General features: G+C 32.0%; 1 protein-coding gene across 3 annotated transcripts; it reads left to right on the top strand.

Moving 5' to 3' along the window:
• Positions 1–1,418: 1,418 nt before the first annotated feature.
• On the top strand, positions 1,419–21,875 carry LOC127729179 (cap-specific mRNA (nucleoside-2'-O-)-methyltransferase 2-like). Of its 3 annotated transcripts, XM_052236869.1 has the most exons (14): positions 1,419–1,582; positions 6,565–6,606; positions 7,848–8,332; positions 10,014–10,222; positions 10,886–11,083; positions 11,371–11,494; positions 13,042–13,307; positions 13,947–14,105; positions 15,178–15,315; positions 16,257–16,430; positions 16,722–16,856; positions 19,084–19,182; positions 19,875–20,058; positions 20,777–21,875. In XM_052236869.1, the coding sequence occupies exons 3-14, from the start codon at positions 7,861–7,863 to the stop codon at positions 20,881–20,883; spliced, it is 2,265 nt and encodes a 754-aa protein (XP_052092829.1). In that variant the 5' UTR covers positions 1,419–1,582; positions 6,565–6,606; positions 7,848–7,860; the 3' UTR covers positions 20,884–21,875. The 3 variants fall into 3 exon arrangements, with proteins under 3 accessions (XP_052092829.1, XP_052092827.1, XP_052092828.1); XM_052236867.1 differs by lacking the exon at positions 6,565–6,606; XM_052236868.1 differs by lacking the exon at positions 1,419–1,582 and having other exon boundaries at positions 6,306–6,606.
• Positions 21,876–22,514: the final 639 nt, after the last annotated feature.

The raw sequence follows: 22,514 nt of genomic DNA on the forward strand, positions 1-22,514 counted from the left end.
CACATTTTTCATGTATTTGTACTATTTTTCATCAATAGACATCTGAAACTAAAATCAAATTAAATTGTATAAAGTTAAACTTCCAACACATTGTTGTTTAATAGTTTGAAAATGTCCTTCTTATACAATTGTGGGATAAATACTCAAAATTTGACAAAATTTGTCAATAATTGTGGTTTTGTGTTGTCTTTAGTCTTTAGTTAAAATGTCATTTTATTGTAAGAACCTGAAAGTACATAAATGGAGCTGTGAATATGAATATGAGTATAAAGATTAAAAGACTTTTTGAAAGTGACCCTGGTGTGAAATAGATTCAGAGTAAATTGGTCCTGCTTTAATTCATACAGTGTGAGATGCATATTTTCTAAAGGAGTGTTATTAATTAAACCATATACATATATGTAGTTTTCTATAAGATGCTGCCCTTTTTTAGCTCTAAAAAATATCAGTATTCAGATATAATACTCATGCATAGTAACTTAAAATAGATTCTTATAGAAAAATTATAAAAAGAGCTTGTAAAAGATTTTGCTGCATTAAAAGTTCCTTTTTTCTTTTTTCAGGGAATTATTTCAGAGGACTTTTTGTGCTTTTTTCAATGAGTACTTTCCATTACTTTTTTCTGATCATATATATCAACCCTAAAATGAATATTTTTCGATATTTTGTTTTCTATAGACAACAAAGGATATGGTTTAAGTGTTAATTTGTTTTAGCTAACATTTAGAAAAAGTTGCTAGACTAGTAATTATAGAATGTTACCACCCTTCTTTACTAAAATTATAAATAACTAAAGTAAAAGTAACTATTTCATATTTCCATGTAAACATGGTTGATAATGACAAGAAAAGTAATTGTTTGTATAAACACACAACTGATATGGAAACAAGTTTGTCCACAAGTGAAACTGATTAATCAGTGAGTAGATAAGGTTAACTGTAGATAGAACAGTCAGATAATCTGAACCTATGCAATTCCCCACTAATTGAAGAAACTTCAAAGTTATATCACCTTTTTATGAAATAAAGTGTATTATTTATGTTTTGGAAACTTTTCACTCCCTGGCTTCTAAGACAATACCATATGCATGAATAATTAAACATCTTGAGTTCCACATCAATATTTGAGCTGCGTCTGATAGAAATCGACCTTATGCAAATGAATATCAATACATATGTTAACTTATTTCGGGTTGAAAAATCTGTATGCAAAGTCTGTAACTGTTTGAAAATTGAGATGATATAAGAGCCCTACACAACAGACCAAACTTCATCTTTTATTTTGTATTTGGATGTTCCAAAATCAATAAAAGTCATATATGTGCACTTGCATAAGGTCGATTTTTATCCGACGCAGCTCATTTAATATTGCATCAGTTTCATCCGGATATGGTATCCGAGTTTGTGGAGGATTTTACTCACGCCTTCATCTGGTACTCCGTCTTGTCAAAATCTGCAAGAGCGTAAGAAGAAAAAACATACGGGGAAACCAGTTTAAAGTTTGTAAATAGCTGACTGCTGTAAAATTCATTTTTAAAGTAGATGCTTACGTTTTGAAATCTTTCATATCTTCTGATCTCAAGGTAGGCCTAATTGTATTCTAACATCAGAGACCATGTTGTTAATATTAGAAAACCGATAGACGCTGAACAGTCGAAATTGTTTGTGAAAAATACACGCGCCCGGCATCTGGTCTGGGACAAACAATATAGGGGAATTGTTAGTACACTATTACCAGATCTGATGTTTCATAAAATCAGGGACACTGATTCGCAGGTTTCCAATACTGAGTAGACAATGGCCCCTAAAATTTCACCTGGGCCACTTATTTTTTTTTTGGCTGGGCTACCACTGTACCAATATTATTAATACCAGAAGTCCATTACTAGACGAAGTGTGCAACTCGCTATATAGTAAGGCGATCACGTTGTCCCCATACTTCCAACTGTGATTGGAACGGGATTTGAGCTAGATTGCTATTAATAGTAACAAAAGTCAAACAAAAGCCAAATTTTTTGTGATGCATTCTGGGTAGAGATAATTTATTCAAAACACCCTATAAATTAATTAGCACACAATTGAATATAATGTTTGACCATCGACGTGTTAATGAATAGCAGATCCTAGATGCGATATTATATCAGTGTCATGAGTCATTATGATGGTTTAAATATTAAAAGATAAAAATGTTTGTATAATTTATCAATTGAAAAACTACAATTATAATGAAGTAAACTTGTAAAACAGAATAACAAAAACCTCACTTCTTAATACAATAAATGTTTGGTTTTAGAGGTAATTGTGAAAAAAATGCCATTAAAAAGTTGGCAAGGAAAAATTAGGTCGGAAAATTGTGTATACATAAACAGTACAAATAACACTGTACGTATTAGGAATGACATTTTAATAGGAATAAACATTATATTATATTTATTTTAAGAATATATGTTAGGATTTACAAATTTCAAAAAATAAGATTTTTTTTAAGTTACAAGGGATTTCTGTAGATATAACCATTTTTAGCAAAATTAACAAATTGTATCCTCAATTTTGAAAAAAGAGGGGGGAATTATTGTATGGCCTTTCTTCAATTTCAAATATCTTCGATCCTGCGTAACTGAGATCTTGACGGTAATACTACCTCGGTGATAGTGTGGACGAATAGAGGTTATCATTTCAGTCAGATATTGTTACATTTATCCGTTAAAATACATGTAAAAAATGCAGTTCTCAACACGTGCGTTCGACATATAAATTTTATAGGTTAAAATTGTAGGAAAAGTTGCGATCACGATCTTTGTAAACAAATGAGTAATAAATATATATTCTTTATGGTAGTATACTTTATACTGAAATAAGACGAAGTCCTATTTCAAAAACCTAGCTGTAGGATAATTTGATTTAATTTGTTCAAATACTAAATCAATCTCAAGAGTTGAGTTGTGCCGTAAAGAAATAAAGTCAGTAATTCCTGGAATTGTCCGGTTGCAACAGTAAAACCCTTCCTTACAAGTGTGGGATGTATACATTAATAGCAGCCGCGTCAGGTCGAAGGAGGAACTTCAGATCTAGCCTGACATCCTGACCCAGTCTAATACTTCGTCGAGCAGTTAGCCAGGATCCCAGGCTACTTCAAGTGAAACCTAGTACCTCGCGTATTCAGTATGAATGTTACGACCTCTGATGTCAAATTACACTTGAGACAACTCTGTGATGGGATATGCATATTTATATTTGCCACTGAATGTTACGTTAGCAACACGCGATAAATCAAATTTTTTAATCCACATGATCTACAGATGTCTTCAGTTTTGTGAGTACAAAACACAAAAAAAAGGACGTTTATGCGTTGCATCACTGACTCACGTATACTGTGATCTTGTGATATAGCGAACGTAATGACGGACAACATGAGAAAAGTATGTCTCTTAATTTAAAAAAGGTAAAAAAAACAAGAGACTTTTGAAATTCGAAATTGTTTCGAAGTCATATGAAGCAACAAATGGTCAGATATTATTGTTTTTCTGTAGAAGCGAAGAAAAAACCCTGTCATTTGCTTATTCATCACCGTATATAGCTTCCTTGGTGCCGTAAATGACAGAGACATAATTCGCCAACACAACGCAATTCTATTTAAAAAAGGAGACAGTTATGACTTTATTTTGACAAAAACGACTACATCTTTTAGATAGACGATACATTTTAAGTCCGACACGGCAGATTTTAAAGTTCTCATTTGCCTTTATGCGATGAAAGATGGTACCAATGAATTCGTTTATAAAATTTTATATCATTTTCTAAATATTGAATTTAAATGAAGAAGTAAACTAACTGGCAATAAGAATTAAACCACCGCACTAACGGTCGGCTGACTTCATTTACACCAAACTGATAATTAATCAAACGCTCAAGGAGACTAATTAACAGCTATCTGTTCGATGATAATATTTTTACCCATAATTCCATAGTTATAAAACGAGATTTTGGGGGACCACCAATGGCGCTTTCCACTGATAAAGGGGACATCGTGATCGCCTTACTATATAGCACAGGTTGCACACTAAGTCACTTCGTCTAGTAATGGACTTCTGTTAATACCCATCCCTGGAAATGGGTTGCTTCTTCTTTCAAATAAAGAATTGTATTCAATAACTGAATGGATATGGTCCCTAAAAATCTTTGTGTGCAATGTCAGGAAACAGAGCTTATCTTCTCAAAGCTATTTACATAAATTTATAATACTTTGACATGTGCATGATGTGGGAGGGGTTTTGTTAGGATTCTTTAGCTAAAAGAGACTGTGGCACTGTTCCATCTTTTAACTTTAAACACATGACCTAGATGCGTTAGTTAAACATGTTAAAATGAGAGGCAAATTGTGATGGGGATTAGCTTATCAAAGTTACCAGACACTCTACCGAGACCACCATAAACATGATAAAGTCCACTCTAACATCAATGTTGTATACCTGTATTTAGACAAATATATTACAAGGTAAACAGGTATTTAATATACAAACAGATGTTCTGTTCATATTTTGTCTCGTAATAATACCCTGGTAAATCAGCAGTTTAAGTTATGCTGGTAGAGAGGTATCAGCCTGTGCTTTCGGTTCATGTCTTGAAAAACTTATATAACTGCTCGACAGCCCTAAAAATACAAAAACAACTCAAGCTGAGGACAGGTATCAGAAACATAGAAATGATGAGAGGTAAAGATTGTGCCAAGCAATGTTTTTGCTCACATATAACAAAAAAACCAAGATTAATAAACAGTATCATATTTAACATGTTTAATCATGTTAATAGACAAAGATAATAGACCACAAACATAGAGGTATCTCATAAATTTAAACCTATATTTATAATACATTTTCATATTCAAACCACTTTACTGGATAAGAATGGATGCCGCATTTACAGTGAAAACAACCCATAATGAATTAACCAAGTGATATTAAAGTGTTTGGCTTTAGTGCTATAATATAAAACCAAGAAGATGTGGTATGATTGCCGATGAGACAACTCTCCACCAGACACCAAATGGCATAGAAGTTTATAACTATAGGTCACCATAGTGATACAGCCTTCAACAATGAGCAAAACCCATACCGCATAGTCAGATATAAAAGGCCCCGAAATGACAATTGTAAAACAATTCAAACAAAAATACACTGAAATACAGGCTCATGACTTGGGAAAGACACATACAGAATGTTGGAGGGGGTGTTAAACTAGTTTGTTTAAGATACTAATTACACATACATGTGACATGCTAGAAATTTAGATGTGACTGAAAACTGAAAAAAATCTCTACAGCTGTACACTTGTCGTTCTTAAAGAATTTAACTTCAATCAATCAAGTTCATGACGTCAAACATGCCGACTTCCGAGATAAAAAATACACCACCTGGTTTCACTGACTCTGTAAGCATGGAAAGACTAGATCAATTCAGAAGATTGACGACCAGTTACTCTACAATATCCCTCTCAGAATAACCATCCTCATTAATATGGCTATCAAAATGGACCATCTCATTTTAGACCCAATAGTCATAAAACATCAAGCTTTTCAATGAATGCACAATTCTTACTATTTTACTATAATAAATTGTAATGAAATGAAACATAAAATCTTGTGGATAGTTGTCTCATTGGCAATCATACCTCATCTCCTTATTTTTAAATTAAAATTGTATTAAATGAAATAAAAGTACGAATTTCCAGTACAAAAATTATTTACAATCTAAAGAAATATTGTCCGGATGAGGTTTAAATATCCAATTCTGGACATCAAGTCTCTAGCACGAGAAAAAAGATCCCTATAAAAACTCTAAGAATAACACCCAGGTAAAATACAATAACTGATAATAGAAAAAGGGAATATACTCATGTATTCCATGCACAATGCCATAATTATATTTATGGAGAGGTCTGCTGTGTCTGGTCACCTAATAGATAAGAAGATGTGGTATGAGTGCCAATGAGACAACTCTCCATCCAAGTCACAATTTATGAAAGTAAACCATTATAGGTCAAAGTACAGTCTTCAACACGGAGCCTTGGCTCACACCGAACAGTAAGCTATAAAGGGCCCCAAAAAATAACTAGTGTAAAACCATTCAAATGGGAAAACCAACGGTCTAATCTATATAAAAAACGAGAAACACTTATGAACCACATCAACAAACGACAACTACTGAACATCAGATTCCTAGAATTTTGGCTGCCAGTGGGCAAACTCATAAATGTCATATACCAATAATCAAATAATATTTGATATCGGATTGCAATTATAAGTTTATGCTTTTAGTTATCAATTTAAATTTTTTCTGTCTGTATGGAAGACTTAAACATGTAAAACAAGTACAATAAAAATTCTAGTTATGTTACATTGTGGAGATGAAGAAATCATGAAATGCTCAGTATAATCGGCCGCAGTGAAACAGAGGATTCCACTGTACCCTCTGTATCACTAGCCTAGGCATTTTTCAGTTCATATATATGATGGGAAAAATGTTTTGCAATACTTACCAGTTATCCTGATTTTGACATTTTTGTCCAGATTTAGCTAGACAACTGGAATTCAAGAAATTTCAAATATTCAGTAAGTATATATGTTTATCATGTTAATTGTTAGTAAGAAATCATGGACTAGCCAAAATCCTGATTTTCATAAATTCTATCCGAAAATTATTGTACATCGATGAATTTTCATGCTTATTGTAGCCATATATCCAACCACAATGTAAAACTACAAAATATAGGAAAGTCTGAATGATATCTGTCAATAGCCATCTTTTGATGACATTGCTTACTTTGGGTTTCACATTTAGGCTAGACTTGTTGTGAAGTCCGATTACTAGACGTACAGTATAGAGTATCACTATCGTTGACATACTTCCTTTAGCTTTCAATACATTATCAAACTAGCAAGACGTCTGTTATTTTAGTTCATACCATTGTACAAAATCTTAGCCACTATACGCAATAACTGTCATTGTATGATCTCTCTGTAGTCAAATGAGGCATGAATCTATTATCTATATGCACAGCTTACATTAAATAAAAGATGACACTATATCTTAGACTGATAGTTATCAAACTTGTTTATAAATTCTAACATGACGTTCTTCAAACGCTTTGAGTACACACCCGTGGTAAAATATGAATATATTGTTTGGGCTGTTCCAATTGTACTCCCGCGTCATATGTTTTTTTATGAATGAGCTACCCGACGTCATAGAACGATGACGTAAGAATATAAGCATTTTACGGGAAAATACACGCTTGTGAAACCGAAAATCATCACAACAAGGAAACGTAAACAAACGATGCAAAAATGTGTTATATAAGCCATTTTTTGTATACATATAAGACATATAAGTACAATTATCATTTAGATTCATCCAAACCTATCCAAATATGTTATTGTAAATAGTTTAAGCATGTCATTTATTCAGTTTGCTCCGGTCTTTTACGTCAATTTAATAGTGCGTTTATTTATGGGAACGGCAAATAATGCCTTCATCTAGAGCGCTTCGATCCAAAACAATTGCCGTATTTGTCCTATTAGACGAAATAATTCATGGGGGCTTGAATATATCGTGATTTTACCACGGGTTGTCCCTTTATGCCGATATTTTACCCCTCGCTATCGGTCAGGGTAAAATATTTGTCATAAACATGATAAAGGGCCAACCCGTGGTAAAATCACGATATATTCAAGCCCCCATGAATTATTTCTTAATTAAATTATAGGTTCATGATATCTTGATTGTGAAGTGAATTTATTTATAGTTGCCACTCCTGCATTTTTTATTTGTATAATATCTACTCCATTTTCAGAATAATGTGATAAATGGCAGGACGGAGGAAAAGAAAATTTTCCAATACGGCAGCTGAGCTACAATTAGATCCAGTTCTTCGACAAAAAGTGCAGAATGTTTTTGAAAAGAAATTCACTTATTCCAAACCTAAAGACGGCATTTGGAAGGTGCCAGAAAATTTTACCAAACATAAAGATGATTGGGAAATTGAAGAACTAATGACCTTGAAATCAAATTTGAACAGTTTGAAGGACAAACTGAGTGATAAAGACATTGTAAAATGGCATCAGCATACAACATTTATGAATCTTGCTGGGAATGTAAATTCAGAATTACGTCAAACAGTTCGTCCAGAACTATGCACACAAGCATGGTGTAAATTCTATGAAATGGTATCATCTTATGACCTCGTTGACCTACAAAATGATACTTTTAATTCTGTTCATCTGTGTGAAGCACCAGGAGCATTTATAACAAGCTTAAATCATTATCTTGTTTCTTCTGGTAAGATATAAAATACTGAAAATATCGAAGGTACTTCACTACAAAAAACACCAATTTTGCATTCTGGAAATATAATGTAACGGTATATTCAGCCTTATTTAACAATGATTGACCTTAAAGGATGTTTGCAAAACAATCACCATAGGTCTGTGACATCAAAGATTTTCTGTTTAGAGGCTAGAAAAGTACATGGAAACTTTATAGTTCCTTCAGTTGCAGACAAAATCAAAATTGATCATGTAAATGTATGGTTTATAAATTGGCAGTCGCAAATCACTGAAAAATCATTAATTCATCAACCTATTGTACAATTTAGTTGAAGGCACCAAATCTCCCACTTGTATCATGTGTTTGATAGTCGTTAGTGATACAAAATACATTAGTTGAATCTTCTGAAACAAAATAAACAATGATAAAATGTGAAATATACAAAAGGATCATCACGAACATGATACAGCGTGACACCTTGAACCCTTTGCAACTAAAAACTGAAATGATTTTATCAGGTCAAATTTCATATCTAGTTAATATATTACTAGAATTTTTATGTTATTTGTTATTGAGCATACACACAAAGAATGAGGTAGGCTAACATGGCTAACATGTGAAAACTTTGCTTGCATTGGGTAAGAGAGGATATTGATTGAATGTACACAAAACAAACATCAGTTTAATTGAAGTCTGGAGCTGGCATGTCAGTTAACTGCTAGTAGTCTGTTGTTATTTATGTATTATTGTCATTTTGTTTATTTTCTTTGGTTACATCTTCTGACATCAGACTCGGACTTCTCTTGAACTGAATTTTAATGTGCGTATTGTTATGCGTTTACTTTTCTACATTGGCTAGAGGTATAGGGGGAGGGTTGAGATCTCATAAACATGTTTAACCCCGCCGCATTTTTGCGCCTGTCCCAAGTCAGGAGCCTCTAGCCTTTGTTAGTCTTGTATTATTTTTAATTTTAGTTTCTTGTGTACAATTTGGAGTTTAGTATGGCGTTCATTATCACTGAACTAGTATATATATTTGTTTAGGGGCCAGCTGGAGGACGCCTCCGGGTGCGGGAGTTTCTCGCTGCATTGAAGACCTGTTGGTGACCTTCTGCTGTTGTCTGTTCTATGGTCGGGTTGTTGTCTCTTTGACACATTCCCCATTTCCATTCTCAATTTTATTTAATATATATGTATATCAGACATGTCAGAGAGGAAAAATGTCTTATTTACCTTGTTTACTGTAAATTCAGAAATTTTTAATGGATGTTTTATTGCAATTATTGAACAATGGTACACTACATGTGAGAAATGAGAGATTAATTATTAATGATGATTTCAGAAATGATTGGACACAATTCATTCTATAAAACTTTGTAATGGAAGTTTTCATTTTTACAAAACCTTCCTCATTGCAATTTGTAAAAATAATAAAAACATCACAAAACTTTATTATTTGCAGTACTGTCATGACTGTGGATTCTCTTATTTTCGTTAGTACCAATTTTGGCAGATTAAGGAAAAATTGTAGATTAGTGGATATTTGACTTTGTGGTTTTGCCAAAATCTACAAACAAACTGATAGTTAATTTGTACTTCATTGAACTTTTAAATTCATAGTTTACCTACAAAATCCATGAAAATGGGTATCCTACGAATAATAATAAATAAGTAAACTTGTTTATCTTTACAGATTACAGTGGTACATGGAACTGGATAGGTACTACACTTAATCCGTATTACGAAGGAAACAACCCAAGTGAGATGATTGATGATGATAGATTTGTACGTGGTAGCTATGGCAACTGGGACTTTGGTGTAGATAATACTGGTAACCTCATGTCCTGGCAGAATATACAACAAATTAAAGATAAGGTAGCAGTTATGGGACCTGTTACACTGGTATGTATGATATTTACAGTTTATTTTAATGAATGTTAATACAACATGAATCTATACAGTTGAACTGTCATTGAGTTTTAGAGGAAAACTAGCAATTATGTTTGAGTTCGAATGACTTGAGTTGAGATCGACAAGATTTTAAAATAAGCCAGATTCAAAGATTTATTTGCAGTTAATATGGTTAAACTTCATTCACCAGTAATGTACTTTCATTCCCCTTAAGATGAACATGTATGAAAATGATAATCTCTTATATAATAGAAGTGGAAATCTTCCTTTAAACACATCAGTAATTAAAGACCAATATGCATACACCTGTTACAGGAACATTATGACTTTCAAATGCACATTTTTTATAGGTAATACAATATATAACTTTATATGTTTTCTTGTGTCATGTATGAGTATACACGTAAAAGTAGATGTTTGGTATGCATCAATTTTGTGTTATAGAAATATATGAAATATACAATAAGACAGTAACCCAATAAAACAAACAAAAAACACAATACATCTAGAGGTCAACCTCAAGGTCTTCAATAATAGACAAGGGTCTAAACAATATGCCAAGCTTGATGGTAATTTTTTTTTCAAAGTAATAAACAATTTTGTTCAAGACAATTACCAGTTTTTACATATAATCTGCATTTTACTGATTTACAGGTTACGGCTGATGGCAGTATTGATTGTCAGGATAATCCTGCAGAACAGGAGAAGGTTGTCTCAAAGTTACATTACTGTGAGGTTTTGTCATCCATTTTGATATTATCCCCTGGAGGAAACATGGTGTTGAAGAAGTTTACAATGTTTGAATGTGATACCATATGTTTGTTGTATGTTTTAAATTGTTTGTTTACAGAGGTAGGTGAAATAGAAAATAATTCAGAAAAGACCTCAAAAGATAGTGAGAAGTATTCTCCATTTGTCATGCTTTATATCTGTAGAAACAAAATAAAAAAATGTCTAAAATTTTTACAATGTACAAGTTTTTTTAATGAAAAATATAATTAAGGGTAGAAAAGTAGGATAATAATTATTTAAAGTTAAATGAAACAGAAAATGAAAACAATATATACATTTAACAAGGGTATATTTCCCTATAATAAAGTTTATACAATTTGTGAAGTTTGAATTTCTTTCTCACACAGGTAACTGTTTTTAAACCAGCTACAAGTAAGAGTGGAAATTCTGAGGTTTATTTAATCTGTTTGGGATTCTTAGGTATAGACAGTATACAGGGACAGATAGAAGAGCTCTGTGAGAAATATTTCAGTAAGTTCACATTATCTGTAATCAGGCTTCATATATTGCTGTAAATTCAGAAATTATTTGCTGTAACTCCTAAATACTTTTGATGTTCTGAAGCAAGGCTTCCAAAACGGTCATATATTCCGGACATTTGTATAATGTCCGGTAAAAGTCTGGCTGGGCAAAGCATGAAACGGTCATCTACTTTTTAGTTTTCAAGGCTTTCTTAAGAGACGGTCATTTTAACATAATTCGCGATCTTTTTGACCCAACCTTTTGCCTTTAGCAGCCACACATTTCCGGTCATAAAAGTGACATGATCATTAAGTACTATCAAAACAACCCCTACTTTAATACCTTCTCATTTTAATCAAGGCTAAATAGCTGTCGAACAGCTGAAATTTACCTGTTCAGGTGACAGGTAAACTATTTTGAACCGGACATTGATCGGTCTATTCAAAGTTATTTTCTTACATTTCAGCGGTTTGTATCTAATTAATTTAGTCAAAAAGATTTAAATTATCAGAAATACGTTTACAAATATGATTTGATGAAAAAATTAAAAAGGTGAAAATGAAAAATCGTCATAACCACGATGTTTGAACCAGAGACATGTCTCTGATTGAACTAGTACACGTGTGCGCATGTGCGCAGGTGTGAAATTTAATTATGCATCCTAATTTCTTCAAAAAATGCTTAAATTGTCATTGATACCTTTATCTCACGTTTATTTCGAATATTTTCTTGAAGAAATAACGTAGAAAGAGCTACGTACACTCATTCATGCTTTGCAAACGTACACGGAATTTACGTATCCGTCTCGGGTCCATGTTTTACCATTGTCAAGATAACATCCGGTATAAGATTTTAACGAATGTAAAGTTTTTGACAACGTTATTTTGCACAAATAAAGAGTCTAAGGCAGATATAAGTACGCTGATGTTGCACACTTCGAATGATGCACTGCCAATTTAACAGTTTACGTCAGAACTTCGAATTTGAATCAAAGAAAGTTTAATATCGTTTTTTTTTTAATGTCAATCATTGGGATGGCCAACTCAGCAACTGAATACCATAATTGCCTTTTGTTTATTTAGTCTTAAGGGATTAAAATCGGGATAATATATAAAATGTCCGGCTGGCTAAAAATAATTTTGGAAGCCCTGTTCTGAAGGCAGCAATTCTCTGGTTTAATCAAGCAGGGTTTATGTAGAGTAGAATTACAAGTGAAATTGAAAATTTAACCTTTCATCTCATTTGTCAATTGATTGTGACTTAATGAGGAAATTATGTTCACATTTTCAAAACAAAAAAGGACAATACATTATAAACTTAATAATTGTCGTATATTTTCTTATTTTCAATTACAAATGTCTACACTATACTTATCAGAACTTTGAAATAACCACTTATTCACCTGTTATGACAAACAAAAATTCTGGTTGGACCTGTCTACTTATGAGTAAATCTTAATATGTTAACAAATATCATAATTAATGATAAAAAAATGTTCACCAGATGGATTCATAAGTTGTACATATATTTACATCTGCTGTAATATTCAATTACAGGTTCAGCAGAGTCAAACACTGAGATTCATTGCCTATTCAGTCAAGACGAAATTCCAGAAGACTTTCTACAACAACATATCAAATGCTGTAACTACTTCACATCACTCCAAGAGGAGACAATCCAGACAAACTTGAACTACTTTGAAAAAATGTCAGATGACTTCAGCAAAGAAATCATTGGAATGAAAGTTTGCTGCACTGATCTATATTTCTCCAAATATAATGTCAGATCTATACCAATGTATTTAAAAATCACACAACCACAGGTCATTATTTTCTTTTCATTATAGAGCACCAAATATTTCTGGTAAATGTCTACAAAATCAAAATAAAATAATTGATATAATTAGTGATCTTTTTTGGATAGAATACTTAGAATATATTAAAAAGACTGACAATTGAAAATCAATAGAATAACATTTAGCAAACTAAAAAATGTGTGCACACTTCCTTTGCCTTGAACATCTTGCTGGCTTGAAAGAGGTTATTAAAGTATAAATGATGTTGAACTTGCAATCAAAGACACAAAAACTTGGCGGAACATGAGCCACAAGACCTTGATGCAAAAAAATGCCTCTAGTTTAGATATATAATTACAGTAGATGAGGAATGGAAAAACGTTTTATATTTGGTTGATGTGCATGATGTGCCTAGCATCATAATACATTCTTGGATTACTTCAGTATTCAGAAAAATAATACCTGTTGTTGATGTCCCTCAAAGATCCCTAACAATTTTTTTTCTTCAAAATAACTATTTCAATAGCAAAAGCACTCTCATTTTACTGAAAACTATGAATAAAAGGAGTTGTTGGGTATATGAGACCGCAACTTAAAAGCACAAAAGACGCACTTGGAATCCACACTTAGTTTCATTTTCAAAATATGTTTAATTATTTTTTACAGAAACAACAAAAGAAATCCTGTAATCATCGCTATAGGGAAATGAAAAGAAATGAAGGGACATACAATGATAGAGTTAGAGTTCAGGCATTAAAATGGGAACAGAGAGTGCTCCAGTATGATACTTATGACATTGATTACAGCTGTATGGAATGGTTTCGAGTAAGATCACTCACTTCTTTAATATGTCAAGGTTTAAAGAATAGATGTATCTTAATTCTGAAATGTCTCTGCTTATATTCTAAACCTCCTTTTGGTCCTTGACTGGCAATAAGAAATAGTTCTTTTATTGCATTTCCTTGAACATAAGGCTACATGTTACTTGAATAGTTTGGTCTGCTTCAGTGTTTTCCAGTTTTGTAACTTGGGATGTGTCTTATAGGTGTGAAAAAAACTGACTAAAATTCATTCAAATATGACAACACTGGACCAAATACAAACAATAATGATGATGCAGCTGCATCATTTTTTGATAAACTTTGCTAGAGGGGCTCATTTTTGCTTGTCCTCTGTTCACTTTTGCCAAAATATGGCCTTGAATTTCAACTTGATCATACAATATTAAAAAGGCCTGATTTTGGTTCTTAAATTGATCTATTACTAAAGCATAAATGCTAGGCAATATAAATTTGTTCATAAGAGTATACTATAAGCTCCAAAATCAGTACATTTTAGAATTATTGTTAAAAAACATTGATTTGGAGCATATTTTACACCTAAAAGCTTCAGGAAAACATAGCCACATGCTATGATACAAAATGGTCTGTAGCCAAAAGGTGCAAAAGTTTATATTGAATTCCTAAGCACAACATTTTTTCTAGATCAGGGGTTGTGACCAAACTTAGCTATTGTAAAAACTGTTATAAACTTTGTAAAAATTGGAACAAATAGAAATTTCAACACAAATAATGTTAATTAAGAGGTCAAAACTTAGTAATTATAATGTTATGTTCCAAAAAGAAGTAGTTATATCTCAATCATTTCTATGTAAAATTTGTGACATTTCAGCCAGATTTAAAAAAAAATCAAATCTAAGGGCCAATTTTAAACCTTCATTAACCTACTCCTTTGCTGTCCAAATTTTAAATTTCAAATTTGGTTAAAAAATGAGAAAAATTGACTGTGATATCCTGCAGATTTTGACACAGATGATCAAAATAACATGAAAAAATAAAAACCTTTTAGCAGACCCCTGAAGCAGCAACTGATTTTTTTATTTTTATTTATTAAACAGAACTTCTATCCACCTGAAGAAGAGGATGTCAGGAAGTGGGCATGTGCAACAGGATGTCAGGTCACTACAATCAAGAGTTCCAAATTTTGTGATGGAAAGTTTGTTCAACAAGCACAAGATATTAGTATCAACCGGAAGGTATACATTTTCTGGTTCACTATGTAGACAAGTACTTTTTTGTCAGATTTATTGGTAATTTTAGCTTTTGTTTGATATGCTGATTTTTTCCTGTCTGAAAAAAAAACCAAATAAAAGTATTTGTGAAAAAAACAGTTAATACATGTAAGTTAATTTAATCACAAAATGTGGATGATATCACAGTCACTTTTGCCAGATAAGTATATTTAGAAAAATAAAATATGATTTACAAGGTTTCTTTAGTTGACGTACTGCATAATTGAGTGTCAACAAAGTTGTTTTATTAGGATCAAACTAAGCCAGAACAGTACTTCAGTTGCAAGTCATGATATAATTTTTACACTCTGGAAGTTATTCTGCAAATCTCTTTACAGAATGTATCTTTAAACCTCGCTTTAAGGTTGTAAAAATTCCAAGTGTTTGTTTTAAAGCCTGAGCACCTTATTATTATAGTTAAATCTAAGGTAGCTCTAATCATGATTGATAATCAGATGGGTCAGGATGAGCAATTCATTTCAGATAGGTGACAATGGTAGCCTTTTCTTCCATTCCTCTGTCCAAATTGTAAACTTGGATATGTATGATGGCTTGTTTTGAAGTTGAGACTCTTTCACAGATGTGGTTAAATTTGAGGGGTACGAATGAGATTAAATTTTTCACAAATTGGGAAATCCTGAAAGGCCCCATGTGATGCAGCTTCAGCAAGTAAAAAGCCCATATTTGATACATTTAAATTCTGGAAATTCAGTTCTTTACAAACATTTAATAACTCAAAGTTTTTACATCTCAATTGTACAGTCTTCTGCCTTTCAAACAAGCAAAAAAGGTTACTCTCAGTCAATAACTAACATCATTACCTACAAGTTTTTTACTTCCATTTATAGCTGAGGTACATGAGGGAAATTGACCCAGATGAGTCACCAATTATTTTATTTCTTCAGAATGAAGAATCTAAGATGGCTGTCCTCTCAGCAGATTATAATGTGTCATCGATCATTTCATCATTAGATATTTTGTTTAACCAATCAGTGTATGATTTTCCATGTCATGTGACCATTGTATCATCAGCTGAATTGAATTGTGATGAAATCGAGAAGCAGGAATATGTAAATAAGGTAACAATAGTATTAGTTTTAAATTTGTTTACAACTGACAAAAATAATTCTTGTATTACCATACTCAAACAATACTTTGATTTTAACTCTTTGTATATGAAATCACTAAAAACTAATCATTTAGAAATCCTATGAATATTTTAAGAATATGTTTTTGTCTCCCCTAGTGTTATTTTGAGCTGCTCATCCATTGATGATCTGTCGAAAATCAAACAGTACTTATTGCCCTAACATGCCTTATTTTAAGAATAACAAATACCCTGTGGCATAAACTACATTTGTTATTCATAGATAACCATGGTTGAAGATATGACAGAAGTTTGTGGTCATACAATACTGGTGTACCTAGATATATTCAACACCACTACAGAAACAGATATTGCCTCACAGAAAACTCTGCTCAAGAAACTGACGAAGATGTTTCAGGTATTAGAATAATGATAATGGACCTGGTTATTGTTAGGTTACTGAATATTCATTATTTATTGTGGGATATCAGTTTTTGTGGATTTTGTGGGTTTGAGGAAACCACAAATTTAAATGTCCTTTGAAGTAAAAATTTTCTATAGGCTTGTATGCAGACTTAGGCAAAACCACGAAAATATCAAATATGCCCGAATATTTAATTTTTTTCTCAATCCATGAAAATTGGTATCCACCAAATTAATTGAGTCCACAGTTTTATAGAAGGATTTAGTCTATACATTTTTGGGGTATAGATTGCATTCGTGCAATTAATCCCTTATGTGGTTGGCTTGATAGTTGATCAATTTTCCAGACTTTATCAATATTTTGTAGATAAACAAAACTTTGCATTGGACACAACATTCTATACATCCTATATATATATATAAAAATGAGGAGATGTGGTATGATGCCAATGAGACAACTTTCCACCAGAGTTCAAATGAAGTGGTAGTAAGCAATTATAGGCCACTGTATAGCCTTTAACAATGAGAAAAACCAAAGCGTATTGTTGGCTATAAATGGCCCGACATGAAAAAGTGAAACAATTTAAAAGAGAATACTTATGGCCTAATTTATAACAAAACAATTTATGACATATGCATGAACCGACTACAACCACTGCACTACAAGTTACTGACTTGGGACAGGCACATAAAGAATGTGTTGGGGTTCAGCATATGAACATTTCAGGAAATTAATCAATGCAGTATATACTCAAATATTCCCCTTTCAAAATAATGTGTATGTGTGTAACCAAACTTGTCAAGAAAATTACATAAATTGTGCATGGTTCATGAATCTGGTATCTGTTCTACAAATATCAAAGCTGTGTGTGTCTTTGTTAAAGAAATATTTAGAATTGGAGTTATCTTCCTTTGCCCATAATTGTAGTTGAACCAATTTATAGTTTTATAACAATGAAATGTTTAATTTTTGGTTCCCATCCCAAAATGGATGCAATCTTTACCGTTCAGTGCTCACAAGCACTTTGAATTTTTATGTTAACTAGATCAATTTTACTTCTGAGATTTTGAAACAACATGTAGTGAAGTGATGACAGCTGCATTGTGTAATACCTGTAATTGGCTCTTGTGTGTTGTTAATACTTCAAAAATGCTGACTTAAAAATATGTTTGTCTCTTCTGTGAAAAAACTCATAAAGTGAGACTTGTTTCCAGCTTCCCTATCACTGGTGTCAACAAATGTTAAGTTTGAAATTGGGTCACACAAGCTTACTGTTGTAACCAGGTGCGGATTCAGACAGGGGTGTGGCGGGCGTGCTCCCCCCTAAAATTTGCAAAGCATGGGTTGTCCTCAGCTTAATAAAGAATATTTCGATAATTTTACCTCAAAAAAAGTTTTAAATTTAAGTTTTGGCCCCCAAACCTAAAATTCTGGATCCACCCCTGGTAACAGTGTATTTTAATCAAGTGATACCCCGTAACTTTTTTCAATAAACTGAATGATCAGTTCTTGACAGATTATATTTGGGGAAGCTCTTATTCAAATGAGGAAGTGTCTTATAGAGAATAGATTTACTGAACATTAACAGAACAAAGGGACATTTTATCCTGCAGTTCCATGGGGGAAATTATAGCTAGCACATTAACTCTGGCTTCATTCCCAAAGTACAATGTTTAAATTGATACATCACAATTTCAATTCTTTTTAAAAGAAAGATCATATACTTTTCTTGATAGTAATTTTTGTTGTTTCTAGATTTAAATGAAATAGACAACTTGGGAAGTACTTTCATGTTTGAAAAATGATGTTTTGGACAATGCTATCTAAGTCAACATTAAGTGTTTTGTAACAGTTATTGTTTTATCAACAAAACCTGCATTATTTAGCAAAGACATATTTATGTATCAAATGACCATTACAATACCTTCTTTAATATACTTCTTGTAAACTCTGACTTTCTAGGTGATCGTTGACATTTAATTTACTTCTTAACAATCCACTGGAATATATCTGAAAACAAGGTTGATGATCTATATTTACTTTTAAAGTTTGGATCAGAGATTTTTTGGTATGGCTAAATCTCATTGTCAATCAAACCACATCTTACGTTGATATTTTTATGACTACAATAAAATGACAGTTACCATACTATTTGCTTAAGGTGTTGTATACATGTATATCAAACTAAACATCTGATGATCTTTTGTTCCAATATTTCCAGGTTTTGCCAAAAGAAAACACAGTACTGATACAGATGCCAACATGTCTGACTAGATTTACTGCAGGAATTATATATCTTCTTAGTTCCTGTTTTCAAAAGGTTAGACTATAATAATTTGTACAAACTACAATTAAGGGTTGTTGAATGATATGGTCCACCCCAGCAGTCTACTCTAACATGCATGACTGTAGTTTTGATTTCATCAATTTTGGAAAAATTGCAACAATATAGTTTATGCTCATATTATACCTAGGCATTATACCAAAAAATGAAATTTTTCTGTTATGAGATGAAAGATAACTTGCTGTAAATTTAATTACCTGTATGTGTGCAATGCAATTCAATTCCATATCAGAAAAAGAAAAACATAAAGTTTACAAAGAAATATGCTCTAGAAATTCTTAAAGTCCTATAAAACTTGTATCTACCAAACCAATGTTTGCAAAAGTTATACATTGTTCATTTATGATCGACATTTAGAGTTATGGTTACCGGGGGAAAATTAGCAAGAAACACCATAAATTTAAAAAAAAAAATCTGTTAAAGGGTTATTAATCATTAATTTACAACTGTACCTTAAATTCATAGGCTCTACTAGATTTATTAGTGGCCATTCTTGGCATTTGGCATAGAAACCTGGTCAGTAATATAATCCCCACGGAGTCTGTAGTTTTGGCATGGGACATTATAATTAAGTGCATCATATGCAAGATTGTTGTACACAATTAGTCGGATGAGCAATAAAGACTGCTTGGTAAAAAAAGTATTAATTCTGGATTTTTTTTGTACAGGTAGGTTTTTTACCACAACCAGGAAAAGAAAGTTTGCTACAAATGTTGATCTGCTATAAATATTCTGGTGTATCACCCTTCCTGTTAGAACACTGTTGCCATCTACTGGATGAACAAAATTCCAAGGACAGTAAATCTGCAAATGCTTTGCTGGAAACAGTACCAATACTTTCATTAATAAATGGTAAGATTGTTTAAATTTATCATAGAATTTTAAAAAAAAAATTAGAAAAGTTTTTCATAAATAATAGAGCTTCTTATTGAACAGTTGAATGATTTGTAACATATCTTTCTTAAATTCTCCATTGAGAAATTATTCAGAAACTTAGGTTCCAACTCCCTCTGGCAACAGAAGGAAAACTAGATGATAAAATTTTTAATTTAAATATGACAAAATAACTTATTTAATATAATTTCAGAACAGGGTATATTAAATTTTGTCATTGTTGTTCTTTTCTTGTAGCATGGCACTAAATGTTGATTTATTGTACAATCTATTATAATTTTAATTTGTATCTCGTCATAGTTTTGTAAATCATTGAATAATTAGAAAATAAATATTAAACAAAGTATGGTTATTTTAGTTAAAAGTATACTAATCATTTGAGCTCCTATATGGCCACCACATTTTTATAGCCTGATGCTACCTTTGCCTTAATAGTATATAAATTGGGTGATTGAATATTAAATAAGGAGATGTGAGATGATTGCCAACAAAGTACACTTTTCTGAATTATACCATTTGAATTTTAAAATTTTTTCATAGTATGTAAGGTAGAGAGTGAGAAGTATTCTGCTTTAACAGGTTTAATGATTCAATTATTGAAACCTTGTCATGTGTCTGTTTAGATAATTATTGATTGAAAGTATAATTATGTTAAAAGTTTTATTTTGTTTTCTAGATCCAGAGTTCCTTCAGTTTCTGATGAACAGTAATGAGAACTTATTAAAATCCTACATAACCACCATTGTATCCAATGTGAGACAGAAAATCTCTGGTCAGACCTGAAAGGAAAATGTATTTCTGCAAGAAACATTGTCAAATTGATCAAAGACATGAATAATGCATAATCCATGTTGTTACATAATAGTAAATGATGGCTTAATTTAAGTTTGATTTACATGTGTAAGATAAATGATGTGTAAAATAGCCATGATTTGATTGAAGTATGAACCCTGCTTTGTGTGTCAGAAACAATATGAGAGCATACTGTGGTTTTAAAGTGAAATGGTGTGTAGAATCGTGTATGATATAACACTGTGAAATGGTGTGTAGAATCGTGTATGATATAACACTGTGAAATGGTGTGTAGAATCGTGTATGATATAACACTGTGAAATGTCTGTTTGCTTTCAATGGAAAAGTATGAACTAGTTACAGCTATATGTGTAAGTTCATGTGTATGATGCAATACTCATGTTATGTAATGTCTTTACAATTGAAGCTAAACATTGGAGTACCTATATATTCTTATAAAACGGTCTGTTACGATTATGGAATGCTTAGTAGGTGAGAAATTATGTAGCGAGCAATCTTGTGGTTTAGATGTAAAATTCTCACTTGAAAGATATGACATCTGTTGATCATTTAACAAAGTTATTGACTTTGAGTGAAGTGTAGAACATTGGCTTTGAGTGACATGTACAACAATAGCATAATCCCTGATATATACACGAGTTACAGAAGTGAGTGAAAAGGTATTGGACAAGATTCTTGAAGTTTTAAGATATCGAGAGCTGAGACATTAAACTTCCTGATATGATCGTGTAAAATATGTATTTTTCTACAGACGGTGTGATAGAGAGCTTTAAATATACACACAGAAAATAACATGCAGTAGGAAAAGTGAATTGATTGTGGTGCTGTTGAAAAACTATAATATAGCTGTTTTTGTCCCCATTTGTTATCATTTGACAGTAGGAATAGTTTGAATAATGTATTACTGAAGTATACCTCATTCTCCATATTAAATATGCTATATTGCTAACCAACAATTATTTTTATGTTTGTTTCATTATCGTACATAAATTGAATTTTTAGTCCAATAATATAATTTTACAGGTGAAATGTTCCATTCATTAGTCCCCCACCAAGGGGACTTTAGGTTTGCACTCCGTCTGTCTGTCTGTCTGTCTGTCTGTCTGTCTGTCTGTTAGTCCTTCAAATCAGTTTTCCAGACTTTTTTTCTTCATGCTTGAAGATATTGATTTGATATTTGGTGTATTGTTTTATCATGACAAGTTACAGGTCAAGATCAATTTTCACGATTTTAGCTTTTCTCCTTTCCCTTTTACTAGATTTCTGTTCAAAGGGAAATAACTCATTTTTTAAAAGATTTTTAAAAGATATTTTCATTAATGATAAATGACATTTTGGATTTGTTCCCTTTTCCATGGTAAATTGTTTGAAGAATTTAGTGGTAGGTTTGTTTGTTATTGATTCTGTATAAACTAATTTTCTGAATGCTATATATTAAAAAAATTTTTGGATGAAGTGAACTCTTTTATTTAGATAATAATCTATTTTTGATAAAGGATATATTTCGTTTAAGAAATAACTCATGGAAGCCATAGATTTGTTGGAAATTTACACATGGTCTCAGCCATGATATCCAAATTTATCCTGAGTGCTAGTGAGGG

The sequence above is a fragment of the Mytilus californianus genome, unplaced genomic scaffold (assembly GCF_021869535.1).
Source record: "Mytilus californianus isolate M0D057914Y unplaced genomic scaffold, xbMytCali1.0.p SCAF_2, whole genome shotgun sequence".
NCBI lineage: Eukaryota > Metazoa > Mollusca > Bivalvia > Mytilida > Mytilidae > Mytilus > Mytilus californianus.